The 20,212-nt window shown below is 45.0% G+C and overlaps 1 protein-coding gene across 1 annotated transcript in view; it reads right to left on the bottom strand.

The window, feature by feature from the left end:
• Positions 1-3,097: 3,097 nt before the first annotated feature.
• Positions 3,098-20,212, bottom strand: part of FAAP100 (FA core complex associated protein 100) — a 31,946-nt gene continuing 14,831 nt past the window's right edge. Inside the window, exons 7-10 of the mRNA XM_033961576.1 lie at positions 15,716-15,852; positions 14,383-14,499; positions 10,434-10,508; positions 3,098-4,251 (exon numbers count right to left, since the gene is read on the bottom strand). Of these exons, the coding sequence (XP_033817467.1) occupies positions 4,120-4,251; positions 10,434-10,508; positions 14,383-14,499; positions 15,716-15,852 (461 nt within the window). The 3' untranslated portion in view covers positions 3,098-4,119. The remainder of the gene's footprint in view (positions 4,252-10,433; positions 10,509-14,382; positions 14,500-15,715; positions 15,853-20,212) is intronic.

A 20,212-nucleotide genomic window follows, 5' to 3' on the forward strand; every position in this document is an offset into this window, starting at 1 on the left:
AGCAGGTTTCATTCTCCAGCAATTAAGAATGGATTTAAAATATAATTTGTACCAGCAAGTCTGACGTAAGGGTCAGAGCGGCTGTCATTTCGGCTTTGATTCCTGGCACCGAGGCGCCATTTCAGCTGACAAAAGAAATTCCTTAACATAGGTAGCCACAATCCCACCCCCTTAATGAATGAACTAGCTGCTGGCGACAGATGTAATATTAGTGGTATAACTCTGGTCACAGCTTTACATTGGCAAAAACAGAGGAAAAAAACAAAACCACAAACTGAGTGGAATTGTCCAGATCAGAATGATGTGCACTAATGAAAGTGTCCTCCAATGCATCTGATAATATAGGAATCTTTATTCATCCAATGACATAAAAATACATCCAACGACTCAATGACTTGACATGCACATGTTTCGACCAACAGGCCTTCCTCAGGAGTCTTGAGCGCCACCAATGTGAATATCTAGAATATATTCCCACTCAGGTCTTACCAGACTTCGAACGAAAAAGAAAGTCAACTAAAACTTCTCAAAAAACGAATATAACATCAGGTAACAAGCTCAGGCAGGTCAGGTTTTCAGGATAAATATGCATGAGATAGATTTCCATCTTAAGGAGGCTGCAAATCCATCTTTTATATATTCATGGAGGTACCCTTTTTCCCTCAAAAAGGAAGAAAAAAGGTTGACTTGAATATAAGACGGGGGGGAGGGGGGGAATATTCATGTGCCCTGCCAGAATCAGTGCCCTGTACCCCCTCCCTCACCTGCCAGGCTCTGCACTCAGCTCCCCTCCCTTCCTGGCTCTGCACACAGTCCTCCTCCATGCCCTGTACCCTGACCCCCCTCTCTCCCAATGTCCTGCAGGCCTCCACCAGGCCTGCCTACGACCTGGTGGGCTGGAACAGGAGGGATCGCTCCTGTCTCCTGTGTACCAGCCAATTCTTGTCAATTTTTTTTTACCTCCCTTCCGCCTTCCCCCGCGTATCTTTTTGAATCCATGGTGGTCCAGCAGTGTACCGAGCAGAAGCGAGCTTTCTGCGCTCCTGCCCCATACTGAGCCCATCCCAGAATGGCTGCCTTGTGTTCTCGCAGCCCAGTGTACCGGGCATGAGCGAGCTTTCACGCTCCTGCCTGGCACTAAGCCGCTCGCTGAATGGCTGCCCCGAGTTCACTGCATTCAGCGAATGGTTCCATGCTGGCCACATTAAGAACAGTGTGTGGTTGTCCCTTAGAAGGAACCATCACATCCCACGCTGTACAATCTGATCAAATTGTCCAGGCAGCGCTAGCGTCAAGAGTGGCGTCTCGGTAACAGCACACAGAAACTTATCCAGGACACACATTCGTCACCTTTCTCTCCGTCTTGAAACTACACGTGCTCAAGACACGTAACTGTAACCATGTATGAACAGAATGTTCTGGGGGGGGAGGTGTTTAAACACAACCGATAGATACTCACACAAATGGCATGTTCGCATTTCCAGCCTGATTTATTAACAATGTTTGTAACTAGAAAGATACTGGTTGTAAAAGAAAGAAGTGGAAAAATAAGAAATGTACAGAAAGGAACCCAGGAAAGAGGCAGAACACAGTAGCAACGTTCACGGCCTCAATTTCTCAGATCTCAGGAATGGCAGGTTTGACCAAGGCCCCTAAGGCTGTCTCTACAGCAACCGATACAAATCTGTGACCTTCTGGGAGGTGATCAGCATGTCCTCAAGGGGTGACGTATTTAAAGAGCTTCATTCCACACCCACACCCCTTCCTCGTAAGCAAAGGATAGTTTCAAGGTCTCCAATTTACTGTTCACGCTTCTCTTAATATCAGAGAGATCATGTAGAATTCATACGTTCACTTACCCAACAATAAAGGAGATTCCTCTTGCTTCCCAGACAGGTAAATTAAACGAGTGGCTGGGTAATATTATGATGTATTCCTCATCCTACTTTAGATTTAGAAAATCAGTAAAATCGAAATTGTTTAATCGATTTGTAGCCTAAGGATTCGTTGTTTTACTTCTTTTTATCCTGTATGTACGTATTTCTGATGATTTTATATTGTGCTTTTTCTCTTTTTATTGTAAACCGCCTCGAACTATTATGGCTTTGGCGGTATATAAGAATAAAATTATTATTATTCCATGTAATACGCAGATTCCCAGGGACCAAACCAAGATGTTAGAGCCTGTGACACTTATTGCTATTGAAATTCATCTGATATCTTTCTGCCAAATCTTCTTAGGCTCGGACTGAATCTCTTGTGATCCGACCAGACACGTGGCGCACGCCTCTTCCCCGTACCTTTTTAATTTTGGAGTGAGCAGCCACCAACTTACTGCCCACGTCGACTTCAGCGCTCTCTCCGACGTCAGTTCCTAGGCGCTGGACTCGGAAGCGATTTCGGAGAGTGCGCCGAAGCCGATGTGGGCAGCAAGCTGGTGGCTGCTCGCACCGAAAAAGGTACGGGGGAAGGGGCACGCATGCGACAGGGGGGGCGGAGTGGGACACGCAGGGTGTCATGAGGGGGTCGTTCGGAGGGGGGGGCGGGTGCCTTGTCAGTTTCTTATCGGGGAGGGTTGTAGATTGATGGGGTCATGGGTTTGGGTGGTGGAGGGGCCTGCTGGCAAGCAGCGGTAGTGTTTTACTGTGAGCCAGCCAGGGTGAGGAGTGGGAAGGGGGCAGAGAGATGGAGGGGTGCCAGCACCCCCCCCCCCTTACGATGCCACTAGGAATGCTGGTCTTCTATGTTTCTTCTCTATGATACTACACTCCTCCCTCAATTTTCGCAGGGGTTAGGGGGAGAGCCAGCCTGCGAATATTGAAAATTTGCGAATAACTTTTGGGCCAATTCCGACCCACCCCGCCTCCCTCCCAGCATCCCGGACCTTACCTGGTGGTCTAGCGGTCTTTCGGGGCAGGAGCAATCTTCCTATGCTCCTGCCCCGTGCAGATCACTCATCCAAAATGGCTGCCATGAGTTCCCGTACTCTCAAGACTACGACGGGAACTCACGGCAGCCATTTTGGATGAGTGATCTGCATGGGGCAGGAGCGTAGGAAGATCGCTCCTGCCCCGAAAGACCGCTAGAACAACAGGTAAGGTCCGGGGAGGCAGGAGGGAGGTGGGAGTGATTCTGGTTTTAGGAAATCGCAGGAGGGAGGTGGGAGTGATTCTGGTTTTAGGAAATCGCAAATAATCGAAATCGGGAGGGGGAAGTGTAATTGATTTTCTCATACTGAGCTTTTTTATCAATTGGAATGAGAAGGTCCCAGAAGGTCCTAATTTCTTCATTCTCTGTATTTCTGTCAGAGTCGCAAGCCCAATGGTTTCCAGTACAGCAAAGTATGTAAATATCAGTTGTCTGTCACAGAGGACTTAATATGAAGCCTGGCAGTCTCTTTGGAGGCCCAATGTTGGACTTAGAGCCAACCCCCCCCTTCTCACTCTAGTCAAGAGCCCTGATTCAGGGGATGTCTAAAGAGGTGCATGTCCTCTACATCGAGAGGAGGATTTCTGGCCCCGCCTGATGAGCAAGAATTCAAACTAAATCAAAAAAGTGCTGTCTATCTGAAATGGAAGAGTTCCTTTACCACTCGTTAGTGACTTCCTCTGGAAAATACAGCCTTACTGTCATCCCACCCATCCATCACTGCACCAGTCCTGCTGCTTTGAGACGTCCACTCAGGGCCACCAAACATTGCTACAAGTGCTGTGTGTCACAGATAAAACACTACCTATAAATATAAGTGCCAGAGACCTCCCAAATGACCAGATACTATCAGAAGAGCCTCTGGCATGTAACCTGGCCATTATTTCAGAAGCACGGCTCAGCAGGATAGCGAGACAACAATTTTGGCAGGGCAAAACTGTCACAGCCAGTCGCTGCCTGACTACTCGGTGACACGTGTGGTGCAGTGGCTAGAATCACACACTGGTGAAGTGAACTTAGTGGGGTGGGCTGGACTTTTGGAAGCTTTCAAATGCTCAGGCGAAACTAATGGCCATGGCTTGGCTTGGGCTAACTTTAAGACAAGCGGGCCCACGTGGATTCGGCATATTCTTGGGAGGACGTGCGCTCTGTCTGGGTTCGCCTGCCCCCAGATCCCTGCAATGGTTACATTCAAAGGATGAGGAGACCAGGGTTCCGCAGCCGTTCATACAGATCCAGGAGTTTCGCTGCTGCAGCGCCCGAGCCCAGTTCTTTCCGCAGACACACGTTATCACGCAGCGACTGGACCTCCTTCAGCAACATCTGAATAGGAAAGCCAGAGAGAAGAGGAGACAAAATAGCAAGAAAAGAGTAAACCATAAATAAAAAATTTCAATTAGGAAACGTCTTTCTGCTTCAAGTTTCAAGTTTCAAGTTTATTAAATTTTTGATTGATCGCTTTGTCATATTTTCAAAGCGATGAACATTAATACAAAGTAATAAGAGTGGATACAAAATTACCTTATTAAAACAAAATAAAATAAAATTAAAATTACATATAATCTAAAACATTAATTATCGATAATCAATAAATTTATACTATATACATACTTGACATGACATGAATAAAAGGGAAAAAGGATAAGAAATACAAAATTCAATAAAAGGAGGGGTAGGGTCAAAACATGAGGTTGGGAATTAAGATTGATGCATCATTGTGTTCTTATTTATAAGTACTTAATCGAAAGCGTCTTTATAAAGGAACGTTTTTAGGTTGATCTTAAATTTATCAATATCTTGTTCATTTCTTAAATAGATTGGCAAGGAATTCCATATTTGTGGCGCTGTAACTGAAAAAATGAATTGTCTTCTTGTATTTATAATTTTAAGAGAAGGAACTGTAAGTAAATGTTGTTCGTTGGATCTTAATGATCTATTAGTGGAGTAGGGAATTAGAGTTCTATAGATAAAGGCCGGAGTTTTATAAAGCATTGCTTTAAAAGTGAGCAGACATATTTTATAAGTTATTCTGTGCGATACTGGAAGCCAGTGGGCATTTTTGAGAAGTGGCGTTACATGATCAAATTTTTTCTTTTTTGTTATTAGTTTGATGGCGGTGTTTTGAATTATTTGTAATCTTCTTATTTCTTTTTGTGTAATCCCTTGAAAGAGGGCATTGCAATAATCAATTTTGGAAATTATTAAAGAGTGCACCAAGATATTTAATGATTTAGAAGAAAGATATTGCGAGAGAGAACGTATTTGACGAAGTCTATAAAATGAAGATTTAATGATATTGCTTATATGTTCATGGAAGGTTAATTTACTATCAAATGTCACTCCTAGAATTTTAATACTGTCAACTATTTGAAGAGGAATGTTTTTTATAATAATAGGAGTAATAATTTTAGAAGTTTCTTTCCAAGGAAAAAGTAATGTTTTTGTTTTTTCAATATTGAGGGCCAACCTATTTCTATCTAACCATTGATGAATTTGTTCAAGTTTATTATTTATTGATGTAATGTCTGAAGTACTGTTGGGATCTAATGGATGCAGAAGTTGAATATCATCCGCATATGCGTAAACATGAAATCCTATTGATTGACAAACTGTCATCAATGGTGCCAAAAAAATATTGAAAAGTAAAGGGGATAAGATAGATCCTTGAGGAATACCATGAGAAGATTGTGAGGTTTTAGAATTTGTATTATTAAATGTAACTGTGGATGTGCGATCTGTGAAATAAGATATGAACCATGATAATACTTGATCAGTAATACCAATTGTTTGAAGTCTGTCTAATAGAATATGATGGTCAATGGTGTCGAAAGCAGCAGAAAGATCAATAGATATTAATAAAACTGATTGATGATGATCCAAGAAGTAGTGAATCGACGAAGTCATTCCTATTAACGAATATTCTGTATTGTGGTATTGTCGGAATCCTGTCTGGTTTGGATGAAGGACGTTAGTTTTCTCAATAAATTCTGCAACCTGATTAAACACAATTTTTTCCGTCAATTTTGCCAAAAAAGGAAGATTAGCTATTGGCCTATAATTTGAAACATTTTCTGAACTCATCTTATGATCTTTAATGATTGGGCGAATAATGGAAGATTTCCAAGATTTAGGAATAATGCTTTGTGTAAGACTTTCGTTTATTAATTGTAGAACAAAAGGACCAAAAAAGTCAAAGAATTTTTTTAGAATAAATGGAGGATATGAATCTAAAGATCTTAGAATACTGTGATTTATCTGGCTGGGTAAAACAGCTCAAATAGCTTTAGTATCTTTACAAAAACCAATTGCGACAGGTGGGGTAAATTTCCCAAATTTTTATAGGTATCATCAGGCCTATATACTGCGTCAGGGTATGTATTGGATCCTTCCTGAGCTCATGGAACACCTTCCGGATTGGTTGCACTTAAGAGTGGCAAATTATGTCCCCAATGTTTTGGACATTAAGTTACCTGGTTACACTAAAGACAATAGTATTTTATTTTACACCTGGAAAACTTTGAAATTTGTTAACAAATTAACAGATATTACAATAGAAAAATCCACTTATCAATCCTTAAGTCTAAACTCCAAGATTCAAATTGGTGGGTCTGGAATCTTCTGGAAGCATTAGATGCAAGCAGGTATACGTACATTGGAAAATGTTTCATCAAATGGTAAAATGCTTGATTTTTCACAACTGCAACAGTTATTCGGTATTTCAAAGTCTCAAAATTATAGGTGTTTGCAGTTGAAGTAGGCCATTCATTATAGATTGCAGGTCCTATGCTTCCAGACAGATTTTTTAGGACATCAGGCTGCCAGGTGGTCTAAATTGTTATCTGAATTCTTGAATAAAAAACCAAAATCTAGTCTTAGAGATATTTGGAGCATCGAGATAAAGCAATATATTTCTGTGTCTCAATGGCCACATATTTGGACTTGGAGGATGAGATGTACAGCGTAAGCATATATGAGACAAACCTGGTTTTTCTTGTTGCATAGATCTTTTTCGACCCCTGTTAGGTTACAAAAGTTGGACAGTTCTAAATCTAATAGATGCTGGCACTGTCATCTAGACAGTGGGACATTGGATCATCTGTTGTTCTATTGTCCGCCGATACTCAACTTTTGGAAGTCAATATGGGGACAGATTAATATTATACTGGAATCAACAATTCCATTGACATATGAGGTAGTCATATGTGGACAATTACTGCATATTAAGTCCCCCATGGACTGCTATAAATGCCGGATTTTCCTAATTATGACAGGAATAGCCATGCAAATTGGAAAAATTACGATCGCCTTAATTTTCCTTTTTGGTGGGTGAGTTTATGCTCAAACTATAGGTATGAGAAAATGAATGCTGATAAGTTGGGGCATAGCAATTTATTTAAACTGGTTTGGGGCCCGTTGACATCTTTTATTACTTCATTATAGTTGTCTTTTGTCTTTAATTTTTGTTTATTTCCATGCATGTCCAGGACAGGGTGGGAGGGTGGGGAATATCTCTTTTGTTTATTTCTTGATTGAATGTATTGGAGGGGGGGAGTATTTTTTCTTCATTGTTATTGATTGAATATAAGTGCTTATTTTGATTATTAATGTTTGTATAATTTCCTGCTCTTTTTATTAGTCTTGAAAACTTAATAAAGATTAAAAAAAAAAGAATACTGTGATTAGCTAAAAGGCAGATAAATCATACATTTATATAGCAGTAATGCATAAATGGTGATTTTAGCTATTATCCAAGATGCATCTACATAAAAACCTTAGTGTAAAAACAGTTAACTTAGCAGGGTTTAAAAGAGGTTTGGATAATTTCCTAAAAGTCCGCAAGCCATTATTAAGATGGTCTTGGAAAAATGCACTATTTATTTCTAGGATAAGAAGCAGTAAATCTCTTTTATTCCTTGCAATCTTATTGGGTACCTGTAGCCTGGGTTGGCCACTGCTGGAACCAGGATACTGGGCTTGAAGGCCTTTTGGTCTGTCCCAGTATGGCCATGCTTCATGACCTGGGGATTAGGAAGGACAACTTGTCCCTATGAAAAAATTCTAACAACCGCAGCATCCTCCACTGGAGGAATCTCCTCCTCCTCTTCCTGAAACCAGTCCTCTAGATCCACAACGTGGGCACTAGACCCGTCTCGGCTCCGGCAGAGGGAATCATACAAAACTCTTCTTCCTCCAGGGCCAGACAAGGCTTCTTGGTACCTCCTCTCCTTGGGGGATATGGGCCCTTTACTGAATCTGATGGAACCTCCACCAGTAACCTTGCCACATACAAACAGCCCTGGGCTTAAGTACAAATTCAGGAGATAACCCCCGTCTCAAGAGGACCTGTGCTGCACCTGGACTCCCCGAGACCTTTTTTTGTACCTTCTGCTGCTTCCAGCTCCACAGCCAGTCCAGCACAGAAGGGCCTTCCTCCTTCACCACAAGCTCAGAAATAGTGGGAGGGGGGGAAGGGATTCGACTCCCTTCAAGTGTGGCACCCCCGAGGTCAGTAAAACCCCCAGAGGGTCCTCCAAGCTCAGTCCGGACCGACTAAGGGACAAGAAAGATTCACTAACCAGATCCAACAGGCCTTAAACAAACCTCAGCACAGACTGCAGAAAACAGACCCCTCCACCTGCTGGAGACTGAGAAAAGTCTGATTGTAAGAGGGACCACACAGCCCACTTGTAATGATGCCAAAAGTCAGCAGCTCAGTCTTCACCTCCTGGCAGAGGAGCGTATACTCATCCATTTCGGAGGCATTTCCCACCAAAAGCAGGTTATCCGTCCTTGCAGTGAACTCTCAACTGCAGATCAGTATTCAGTCTCCAGAGACCGTGTTGCTCGTAACAGCTGCACCAGAGTGCTGCTGGGCACAGCCCTGGCAACAGCCACTCAAAGATCCTGAATGGCAGTGGGCAGAAACAGCACGAGTCTGCCTGTGCTCAGATTGTATGGCCACGTGCAAGCAACTGAATTATCCGCTAAGGGCTGCTCACTCCCAAGATAAAGAGAGATCAGGACTGCACGTGCCCTTCTCTGCCACTGCTTCCAAAATGCTCCAGGCAGGCTCATGTGTCCTCATATTCTGCAACTCTTCACTGATTGAAGATGGAATATAGAGTGCAATATTAATTAGTATTGTTAGTGCAACCGAATATGCACCAACAGGCTCCAATGGTATTTCTCCTTATGTACCATCTTAGATGTTATGCTCCAATGGTCCTTGCGATTTAACAGCGCCAACGCGAAAGCAGCTGCGTTTGGAGACAATAAGAACCAGGGTGTTTTCATGTGCGGGTCCTACTGAATGGAATAAGGGGACCTGCGTATTTTTAAAAAGCTGTTAAAGCGCCATATGTTCTGTAAAATGAAATACCAACACTGAAAACCAGGTACATTAGATAAAGTGGGAACCCACCGAGACAGATAGGGAAAATGCTTGAGTACCTGAATAATTTGTAGAATTGTAGGATATGCGGAAAAAGCCTTGGGACAAGACTAGTATTTTGCCTCAATGGTACACCGAGAAGTGCGCGCATGAAGGAAGCGAGATTTTCGGGGCGCAATTGTAAGTATAGTGTGGGGGGGGGGTGATTGTGGCAATCTTAAAATTTAGACCGCGTCGGCATCCCCCAAACGAGAGCGCGATTGTAGTGGGAGGGGGGTTCCCTTCCTCAGAGCGAAACAGCCGGGCTTAGGGAGGAGAGCGCAAGTTTAAGTGTACTGTTAAAGGAAAATCTTTGCTGAAAGCTTAATTTCTATTATTAATAACTTTATATATATTGGCGGAGGGTGTATGATTTATATAGATTGGCCAATTACTGCCTGCGATGTTGATGGATTTAAGTTTCTAATTGATACTGGTGACCATTATAATGTGGACTATATCATTGTTGATTCATTTCCTTTATATGTTAAGTTGTATTTTATATACAGAATTTAGTGGATATTTGTGAATATTTGTTATTGTAATGAATAATCAAATAAAGAACTAAAGAATTAAAAAAGAAAAGTTTTAAGTGTACTGGGGGGGTCCTCCCAAGATCCCCTCTCAACAGGAGCGCAAACGGGGCATACATATGTCCTGTATGCAAATGTCGGGGCACCAATGTCCAGTGTGCTTTTGACGGGTCACCTGCCTCAACAACCCCCCTCCCTTTTTTTTTTTTTAGCTTCTGGTAGAGGGAAGTCAGAACAGAATTCACTTACACTGTCTCTCCAATAGGCCTATCAGTCACCAACTACCATTTGGTGGAGATATCTGAAATGACGACTAGCGAGGGACTGCACTGGAGACGAACAATGATGTCACTAGTTCATGGTTTTGTCTCCATCTGCTGGTAGGTGGTGGTAAATCCAGGACCTGGACTGGTCTACAGGGACACTAAGGGGCAGAATGTTTCTCTTAGATTCTTTTATTTTGAAGGAAAATATTATGAGCTGGGGAACAGAATAAGAAATGCCAAGCTCTCATTTATAATCACTTGCAGTTTCCAGCGTACCTCGCGGTCTGTGATCAACTGTTGAAGATGCTTCAGTCGCACATCAGGAGGACAGGAGATGGGCGACACTAACCTCTGTGGATACAAAGGAAACTAATGTAAAGAAAGCTAATTAATTGAAGCAGAAAACTGCAAAATTATGTAGTGATAGGCAAGAAAACAAGGTAAGGTCTATGGCCGAGAAGGATTGATCATTTGTAACCAGAGTCTGCAAAAGTTAATGCTGGTGCCAAATGCACAGAGGTTTTCTGTGTGGGCAAGAGCGGTGCTGCTAAAGCTCAGTGACTTATAAAGAAACTGCTGAGGTTCCCCTTATTTGGATATCTGATTAAGCACAACGGTAATATAAAGTTCTGTAAGTTAAGAACTTCATATACCTTAAATATTCAAATATAAACCGAGATTTCTGGGCCCAAACATGGGGGTCTCGGTTTATATTCAGGTCAGCCCCCCCTCCTGAACCTGCTTGCAGAGCCGCTAATTGGCTGCCATGAGAACTTGCAGCAGCCAATTAGCTAGCGGCTCTGCAAGGGCAGGAGCAAAGGAAGGTCACTCCTGCCGTGATTCACCCCCGGTCCACCAGGGATACTTAAGGTACACGGGGGAGGCGGGAGGGAGATAAAAAATAATTTGAATTGGCTGGGACAGGAGGAGGGAGGGATCCCTCCTGTCCTGGCCACCGCTAGACCATCAGGTCTGAAAGCAGGCCCGGTGGAGGCCTGCAAGGCATCAGGAGGGGGTACAGGATACAGAACCTGGCAGAGCAGCAAGGGAGGAGGAACAAGGTGCAGAGCCTGACAGGGCAGGGCAAGGCACTGCACTTGAATATTACCCCCTCCCCCGAGGTTTATATTCGAATCAACCTTTTTTCCTCCTTTTCTAAGGGGGGGAAAAAGTTACCTCGGTTTATATTCAAGTATATACGGTACCAGATCTAGTCTTGATCATTTAATGCAGACTCTGGGCTTTGCTTTTTGATGCATTTTTAGGTACATCTCAGACTGAAGGACGTAGGGCTTCTGTGGTATGCACGTTGTTAGTATACTACTACCAATTTTCCAGTTGTTCTTTCAGGCTTCCACGGCTGGGGTTATGATTTTTGCAGGTGTCTGGGTCTTGCCCTGTCCGAGTGAGTGGAACTATTTCAGCCATCGTGAAGCCACTTGGTCACAAATTTGAATTTTGGAGGGAAGGTTCAATGGTCACAATTTTAAACACTGGCAGGAAATGAGGCTGGAAATTCACTGAAGAGTTCCAACTCTGGAAAGGAGAGGAATTAATGTAGGTCAGAGTCAGCCTTCGGGAGGAGGAAGATTATGTTCGCCCTTGGCAGTAGTCCTTTTTGCGACGGCTCCTTCAAAAGGAATTTAGTGCAAGAAAAAGCCACAGCGGGATGGATGAAAGGTCAGTTCCACTCACTCAGACCCTGTGCGTCAAGGAGCGCTATGTGGTATCGGCGACAGCTGAGGCTTGGGAAAGGAGAGAAAGAACCAGATTTGGTCTTATTTGCATTTGCCAGTGTACGAGAGGGGGAGACGAGGAAGTGAAACGCACCTAATTGCATTTTCTAGGCAATTCAGCATGTATTATTATTGCAAAGCATCCAAAATATTCTACCCAGGTAACTAAGAGGCCAGCCGCGTAAAGTGAGGGGCTAGAATTCTCTTTCCTGCTCTTTGCCCTGTAGATGACGACTCCTTTCTTTGAACCCTCTAGCTCTCTTGTTGTAAATATTCTCCCCTTAATGTTCTCTCAATGTACCTTCAGCAGCTCCGCTGTACCAAACTAGCTCTTCAATTGTGTAATATGACAATCTCTATCTCAAAGATTCCAGAAGGTATTAATGTATCTCTAATCCATCCTTGAACTGTAATTCCTATCCATACCTGTATTGTAATGGCCAGTACTGGGCAGACTTGCACAGTCTGTGTCTGTATATGGCCGTTTGGGGGGAGGATGGGCTGGAGTGAGTTTTGACAGAGATTTCGGCAGTTGGAATCCAAGCATAGTAACATAGTAGATGACGGCAGATAAAGACCCGAATGGTCCATCCAGTCTGCCCAACCTGATTCAATTTAAAATTTTTTTTTTTTTTTTTTTCTTAGCTATTTCTGGGCGAGAATCCAAAGCTTTACCCGGTACTGTGCTTGGGTTCCAACTGCCGAAATCTCTGTTAAGACTTACTCCAGCCCATCTACACCCTCCCAGCCATTGAAGTCCTCCCCTGCCCATCCTCCTCCAAACGGCCATACATAGACGCAGACCGTACAAGTCTGCCCAGTAACTGGCCTAGTTCAATCTTTAATATTATTTTCTGATTCTAAATCTTCTGTGTTCATCCCACGCTTCTTTGAACTCAGTCACAGTTTTACTCTCTACCACCTCTCTCGGGAGCACATTCCAGGCATCCACCACCCTCTCCGTAAAGTAGAATTTCTTAACATTGCCCCTGAATCTACCACCCCTCAACCTCAAATTATGTCCTCTGGTTTTACCATTTTCCTTTCTCTGGAAAAGATTTTGTTCTACGTTAATACCCTTTAAGTATTTGAACGTCTCAATCATATCTCCCCTGTCTCTCCTTTCCTCTAAGGTATACATATTCAGGGCTTCCAGGTACCGGGTAGAGGTTTGGATTCTTGCCCAGAAATAGCTAAGAATAAGGGCAGACTGGATGGACCATTCGGGTCTTTATCTAATTCTCCAGCTGTACCTTAAGTTGCCTTGAATTAGAGAATGACACGGGGACAAATTTGTCCCCATCCCTGCAGGAACGCAATTTTCCCATCCCGTCCCCATGAGTTTTTTTGCGGTTCCTGCCCCATTCCTGTAAGCTCTGCCTTAACTGCACATGCCTTGAACACTTAGGATTTTAAAGTGTTTGAGGCTTGTGCAGATGAGGACGGAGCTTGCAGGGATGGAGCAGGGACAGGAAAAGAACTCTCGGGGAAGGGAAAATGAGTTATTGTGGGGACAGGGAAAAATCTATCCCCGAGTCATTCTCTACCATGAACCTCTGTAGGCGTAGCGCAACTCCTAAAGCCAAGATTAGATTAGGGTACTGAAGTACCGTATTTTCACGCATATAACGCGCGCGTTATACACGATTTTACAAACCGTGCGCGTTATACATGTCAGCGTGTTTTACAACTTTTTTTTTTCATTCCGATCCGGCATCCCCCCTGCGAACCGACATCCTCCCCCCCGTTTGCGTCCCCCCCCCCCCGCAATCCTACATCCCCTCCAGCACTGCAAAACATCTCTTACCTGATTGGGCACCGGCACCAGCACCAATGCACAGGACGTGCCCGTGCCAGTGCCCAAAGATCCTCCCTCGTTGGGCTGGGCTGGGCTGTGCGGTGCGAGGGAGATCCTCCTTCTTCCCTGTGCATTGGTGCTGGTGCTGGTGCCCAATCGGGTAAGAGATGTTTTGCGGTGCTGGGGGGGGTTGTAGGATCGTGGGGGAGGGGGAGTGACGCGAGCGGGGGGGATGATGCCGGTTCGCAGGCCAGAAGAGTAAGCGGGAGTGGGAGGAGGTTATAGCAGCATGCGCGGTATACGCGTGTGCGTGATATATAAAAAAATTTTTTACAGACATGCTTTGGACCCGCGCGCTATACGCGTATGCGTGTTATACATGTATGCGCGTTATATGCGTGAAAATACAGTACTCATAGAGCCGGATGGCCTCACATTTCGTTGAGGAATTTTCCGTGGAAAATGTGTTCACAGGCTCCCTCCCCTGGCAGGTTTAAAAATCGCAGCTAGTGCTCGACTATAATCAGATGTATTTATTTTTGCCATCGATTTCAAAACAGCACCAGAACACTATGAACACCTTAAGCTGCAGAACTGGCAGCTCTTCCAAGGAATAATGTTGGGGGGGGGGTGTTATTTAGATTATTGAAATAACATCACAGTGGGTCACTTGGAGCTCTGTCTATAATACCTGGAGTCGTCGGATTACTGCCTGATGAGCACTGGATATGCCAGCCAGGGAGGAGCTCCTGATCTGAATCTCCACAGCTTGGACAGGCCCTGAAGGGCACACCTCATCTATGGACACCTGAGTACAAAAGCAAATATTGAGTGCAGGGCCCTTCTGCTGCCCCTCAATCCCTCTCCTCATACCCCTCCCAGAGAACTCCGTTACTCTTCTCCTCCACTGCCAATTCCAGACTTTGTTCCTTTCATCTGGCTGCCCCCTAGACCCAAGTTTGCCTGCCAAGCCCCTTCCCTTGTTTAAAACCCACCTTTTTTATATACTCCTCGGCCCTCCAACCCAGCCCACTGATTAACCCCTTAACTGTATCCATGACATCCTGCTTGTCTGTCTTGCCTGTTTAAATTGTAAGCTCTTTGGAGCAGGGACTGTCTTCTTTGTGACTCTGTACAGCGCTGCGTGCGGCTGGTAGCCCTATAGAAATAATTAGTAGTAGTGGGGGCCCCCCCCACACACACACCACCTCCTACAGCTAGATTTTGAATGATCTCGTAGTAACCAATCTGCTTGCTTAAATACATGGCTCAGTCTTAAGCTGTCAAGAGTTGCTGGTTGTTCTATTTCCAAGCAAAAAAGAAACCTGGGGTAGCAAACCAGCATAGAAGTGAGAACTAGAAGCTGGAATAAGGCAAAAGACGAGGCGGGAACCGGGAGCGGAATAATGACCCTGCACTGAGCCAGCCCAGAGGCAGCGAAGACCTCCCTTCCCCCCCCCCCTAGTTCTCTGGGCGAGATCCAGCAAGACCAAGCCATGGAAATGCCCAAATAGAACAAGGACAGACTAAGACAGATGACAACAGGAAACAGTGTATCACAAACTGCCTGCCATGGCACACTCGATTTCAGGTGTGCTGAGAGACGCCGAGGAGGAGGAGAGGTGCTGGCACTGGCTGACTACTTGCAGGACGTGTCTCTCGCGGCGAGAGGCACATCCCGTAGGCAATGAGTCGTCGACAGCGCCTCTCCCCTCTGCGCTTCTTCCCTTCCAGCACCCCCCACTGGCGGCTCAGGGCCCTGTCTGGAGGGTCTTTGTACATGGACGGACGTCAACGTGATGATGTCACACCTGCACATGACATCATCATGTTGACATCCACACGCTTCCGGATGCCCCTGAACCGCGGCCGCCACGTTTAGTGTGCCACGGCGAGGCAACATTCGGGAGACACTTCCTTATACCATTTGCTTTTCCTGGGAAATTTGATTTTAAAAACTCTGATTCTGCCTCGAGTGTTTTGGTTTCTCTTGCAAGTGTCCTAATGATCCCTCTGGTGCTTGCCTCTGTAACACGCAGATGGACGTCCTTGCCATCTGGGTCTGTGCCGAGCACCTCGCAGAGACTCTGTGCCTTTACTGTATCCACTTCGGTGTTGTTGGCCAGCAACCACTGAAGAACGGCACACGGCAAACTGCTTCCTGCGAGTCAGAACAAGAACAAAACAGCCGTCACCTTGCAAGGCTCCGGAACACTCCTTGAACTCAACAGTCCACGTCACTCGTTCATTCGGCTTCAGCGCCGGCATCCACTTTGAGGACACCAACCCCGGAAAGTCAAGTTCTTGGGAGAGGACTGGAAGCAATTCCAACATGGAGATGCAATTAGAAAGAGGACATTTCAAAGCCATTGCCAGGATAAAACAGTGTTTAACTGGCAAAAACGGCCTTTCCCAAAATCAGCTGCAGGGAAAACCAGGACCGTGGAGTTGGGAGTCGGAACAGTTTTTGGGCTGTGGAGTCGGTGAAAACACGCCGACTCCAACTCCAGCTCCTAATAGATAAGTCATACAAATATTATAATGCTTATTTCATAGATAATAATTTAATTAACCCATTTGTTTCAGGGTATGTTTTACATTTAGAATATATTTTGATGTCAACTTTTTTGATGATTACAAAATGTAATATATTTTATGATATTTCTATTAATGAACATGGTACCTAGTGAATGACAGAGGGACAAAGTCAGTGAACTATAAACAAAGGAGTTGGCGTAGAAGTTGGAAGGTTTTGTGTCCTGACCCCACAGCCCTGGGTAAAACTATTTGCATAAAGCTTACTTAAGGGCACTTTTGTTTGCAGCGAGGAGGGTTTTCACTCGGTGGTTAGCGTATACATTTGAAAATTCAAGCATTTGTACATAATTTATCTTAACAGAAAATTGTGAATGCCAAGGCGCAGGTGTAAATGTAAGCACGGTACCTGCCAGTACCGAGGGCAGATGCGAGGAGGCAGACCGAGCTGCAAGCAACAAACAGATGGCTGAGGCGATGGTGTGATGAGGAGGGCTTCCTCTTTGTACGGAACTGGTCAACCTTCCTGGGGAAAAACAAGCTCTACAGGAGAGACGGACTGCATTTGAGCACGGCTGGGACAAGGATGCTAGCACGTAACATCCAAACCTGCATAGACATGACTTTAAACCGATAACAAGGGGAAAGCCGATAGTCGATCTGACCTCGACACATCGGACCACAGTATCGAGCAAGGATACTGAAACAGGAAATGGGGACAGTGAACTAGAGACAAAATGGACACTTTTTAGACATAAACCCAAGGATGCAGATGCAGTACAGGGACCCGAGAGGCAAATAGAGCTAAAGAGCAAGACACGGAGGAAACAGTCGGAACCAGAGGGCTATCAAAAAACAAAGAAGCGGGCGGAGGACGGGATAGACACACCGCAGGAGGCAGCCCGTGGGGAGACCAGCAAGAGCATCAAATCAAGACTTGATCCAAAAGGAAAGGTAACAAACCGGGACTTAAATTGCCTATATACAAATGCTAGGAGCCTAAGGACCAAAATGGGGGAGCTAGAAGTTATAGCCAGAAATAAGGACCTAGACATAATAGGAATCACAGAGACATGGTGGTCAGAGGACAACAAATGGGATGTGGCCCTACAGGGGTACAAACTCTACAGGAGAGACAGGGCACACAAGAAGGGAGGAGGAATAGCACTGTACATAAAGGACTCCATTCCTTCATCCAGGACAGAAACACCAATAAGGGCAGACAGTCTGGAGTCACTATGGGTTAAGCTGACAGGAGGGGAAGGAGCTGACATCAAATTGGGACTGTACTGTCGCCCACCAGGACAGCCAGAAGCAAACGACCTGGACCTGGAGGCCGAACTGAGGCAGGTGTGCAAAAGTGGAAAGGTAGTGGTTATGGGGGATTTCAACTATCCGGGAATAGACTGGGACATTGAGCACTCAAATTGCACGAGAGAAACTAAATTCCTAGAGGCAATAAGGGACTGTTTCATGGAGCAGCTGGTCACGGAACCAACGCGAGGGGATGCCACTCTGGACCTAATCCTCAACGGGATAGAGGGGCCTGCAAAGGAAGTGGTGGCACTAGCACCATTAGGGAACAGCGATCACAACATGATCCAGTACAAATTAAACATGGGAACAGCAAAAGTGAAAAGAACCACAACGACAGAACTCAACTTCAGAAAAGGAAACTACAAGGACATGAGGAAAATGGTAGGAAAAAAGCTCAGCAACAGCTCGGGGAAGGTGAAGACCGTAAAGGAAGCTTGGACACTGCTTAAAGGCACAGTGCTCGAGGCACAAGACCTGTGCGTCCCAAGGTTTAGGAAAGGGTGCAAAAAAAATCGAACTAGAAACCCAGCATGGATAACATCTGCAGTTAAAAAGGCGATAAGCGACAAGAAATCATCCTTCAAGAAATGGAAAAAGGATCCAACAAAGGAAAACCAGGAAGAGCACAAAAGACACCAGAAAGAATGCCATCGAGAGGTCAGGAAAGCAAAGAGTGAATATGAGGAAAGACTGGCAGGAGAAGCAAGAAACTTCAAACCCTTCTTCAGGTATGTGAAAGGGAAACAACCAGCCAGAGAGGAAGTAGGACCACTGGACGACAGAGACAGGAAAGGAGCGATAAAGGAGGAAAAAGAGATAGCTGACAGGTTAAACAAATTCTTCTCGTCAGTCTTTCACCAGAGAGGACACATCCAATATCCCAGAACCCGAGGTGATTATAAACGGAGAACACAACGAAAGGCTGGTACAACTAGAGGTAAGCAAAGAGGATGTCCTCAGACAGATAGACAGACTGAAGAGCGACAAATCACCGGGCCCGGACGGCATCCACCCAAGAGTGCTAAAAGAACTGAGAAACGAAATAGCAGAGACACTTCGCCAAATATGTAACCTCTCCTTAAAAACTGGGGAGATCCCAGAGGACTGGAAAATAGCAAATGTCACGCCCATCTTTAAGAAGGGATCAAGGGGTGACCCGGGAAACTACAGGCCTGTGAGCTTGACCTCGGTTCCTGGAAAGATGATGGAAGCAATGGTAAAGGACACAATCTGCGAACACATAGAAAACAATGGACAACTGAAGGCTTCTGCAAGGGAAGGTCGTGCCTCACGAACTTGCTGTACTTGTTTGAGGGAATAAACAGCCAGATGGATAAGGGGGAATCCATAGACATCATTTACCTTGACTTCCAAAAAGCCTCTGGGCAAAAAAGTCGCAAATGAATTTTAATGTAGAGAAATGCAAGGTCATGCATGTAGGGAAAAAGAACCCGATGTTCAGCTACAAAATGGGGGGAACGCTGCTAGGGGTAAGTAACCTTGAAAGGGACCTGGGGGTGATGGTCGACACATCACTGAAACCATCGGCGCAGTGTGCGACAGCCTCAAAGAAAGCAAACAGAATGCTGGGCATCATCAAAAAGGGTATCACAACCAGGACGAAGGAAGTCATCATGCCGCTGTATCGTGCAATGGTGCGCCCGCACCTGGAGTACTGTGTTCAATACTGGTCGCCGTACCTCAAGAAGGACATGGCGGTACTCGAGGGAGTGCAGAGGAGGGCGACTAAACTGATAAAAGGTATGGAAAATTTCTCATACGCTGACAGGTTAAAAACGCTGGGGCTGTTCTCTCTGGAGAAGAGGAGACTTAGAGGGGATATGATAGAAACCTTCTAAATCCTAAAGGGCATAGAGAAAGTGAATAAGAACAGATTCTTCAAACTGTGGGGAGCCACAAGCACTAGGGGTCACTCGGAGAAATTGAAGGGGGACAGGTTTAGAACAAATGCAAGGAAGTTCTTTTTTACCTAGAGGGTGGTGGACACATGGAACGCGCTTCCGGAGGATGTGATAGGCCAGAACTCGGTACAGGGGTTCAAGGAAGGTTTGGATAGGTTCCTGGAGGATAAGGGGATAGAGGGGTACAGATAGAACTTGAGGTAGGTTATAGAAGTGGCCAGAAACCACTTCACAGGTCGTGGACCTGATGGGCCACCACGGGAGCGGACCGCTGGGCGAGATGGACCTCTGGTCTGACCCAGTGGAGGCAACTTCTTATGTTCTTATGTTCACAGTTTCTGCAGGGCCATTTTCAAAGTGGAAGCACAGGTATATTCTCGATTTGAAAAGTCAGCAAAGTCCACCAAACTGCAGCCTTATAAATATCCACTGGGGGCACTAGAAAACTCTCTGCCCAGGAGGCCACCTGACCACAAGTGGAACGAGTTTGGAAAAAATCAGGAATCGACTTCTTCTGAAGAAGATACGCCACAGCAATAGCTTCCTTAATCCAGCGCAATAGAAACCTTAAAAGCACCTTCCCCCTTACGCCTGCGCACTAGCAAAGCAAAAAGGCGGAACTCTTGAGTCCTCTGCGAGTGCAAAATACAGTGTTATACAGCCACTCATCGACTCTAACTTTTATTGAATTATTTCTCCTAACTTAGCTCCTTTTACTAAAGTGCGCTAGCGTTTTTACCGCACGCT

The sequence above is a fragment of the Geotrypetes seraphini genome, chromosome 10 (genome assembly GCF_902459505.1).
Source record: "Geotrypetes seraphini chromosome 10, aGeoSer1.1, whole genome shotgun sequence".
Lineage (NCBI taxonomy): Eukaryota > Metazoa > Chordata > Amphibia > Gymnophiona > Dermophiidae > Geotrypetes > Geotrypetes seraphini.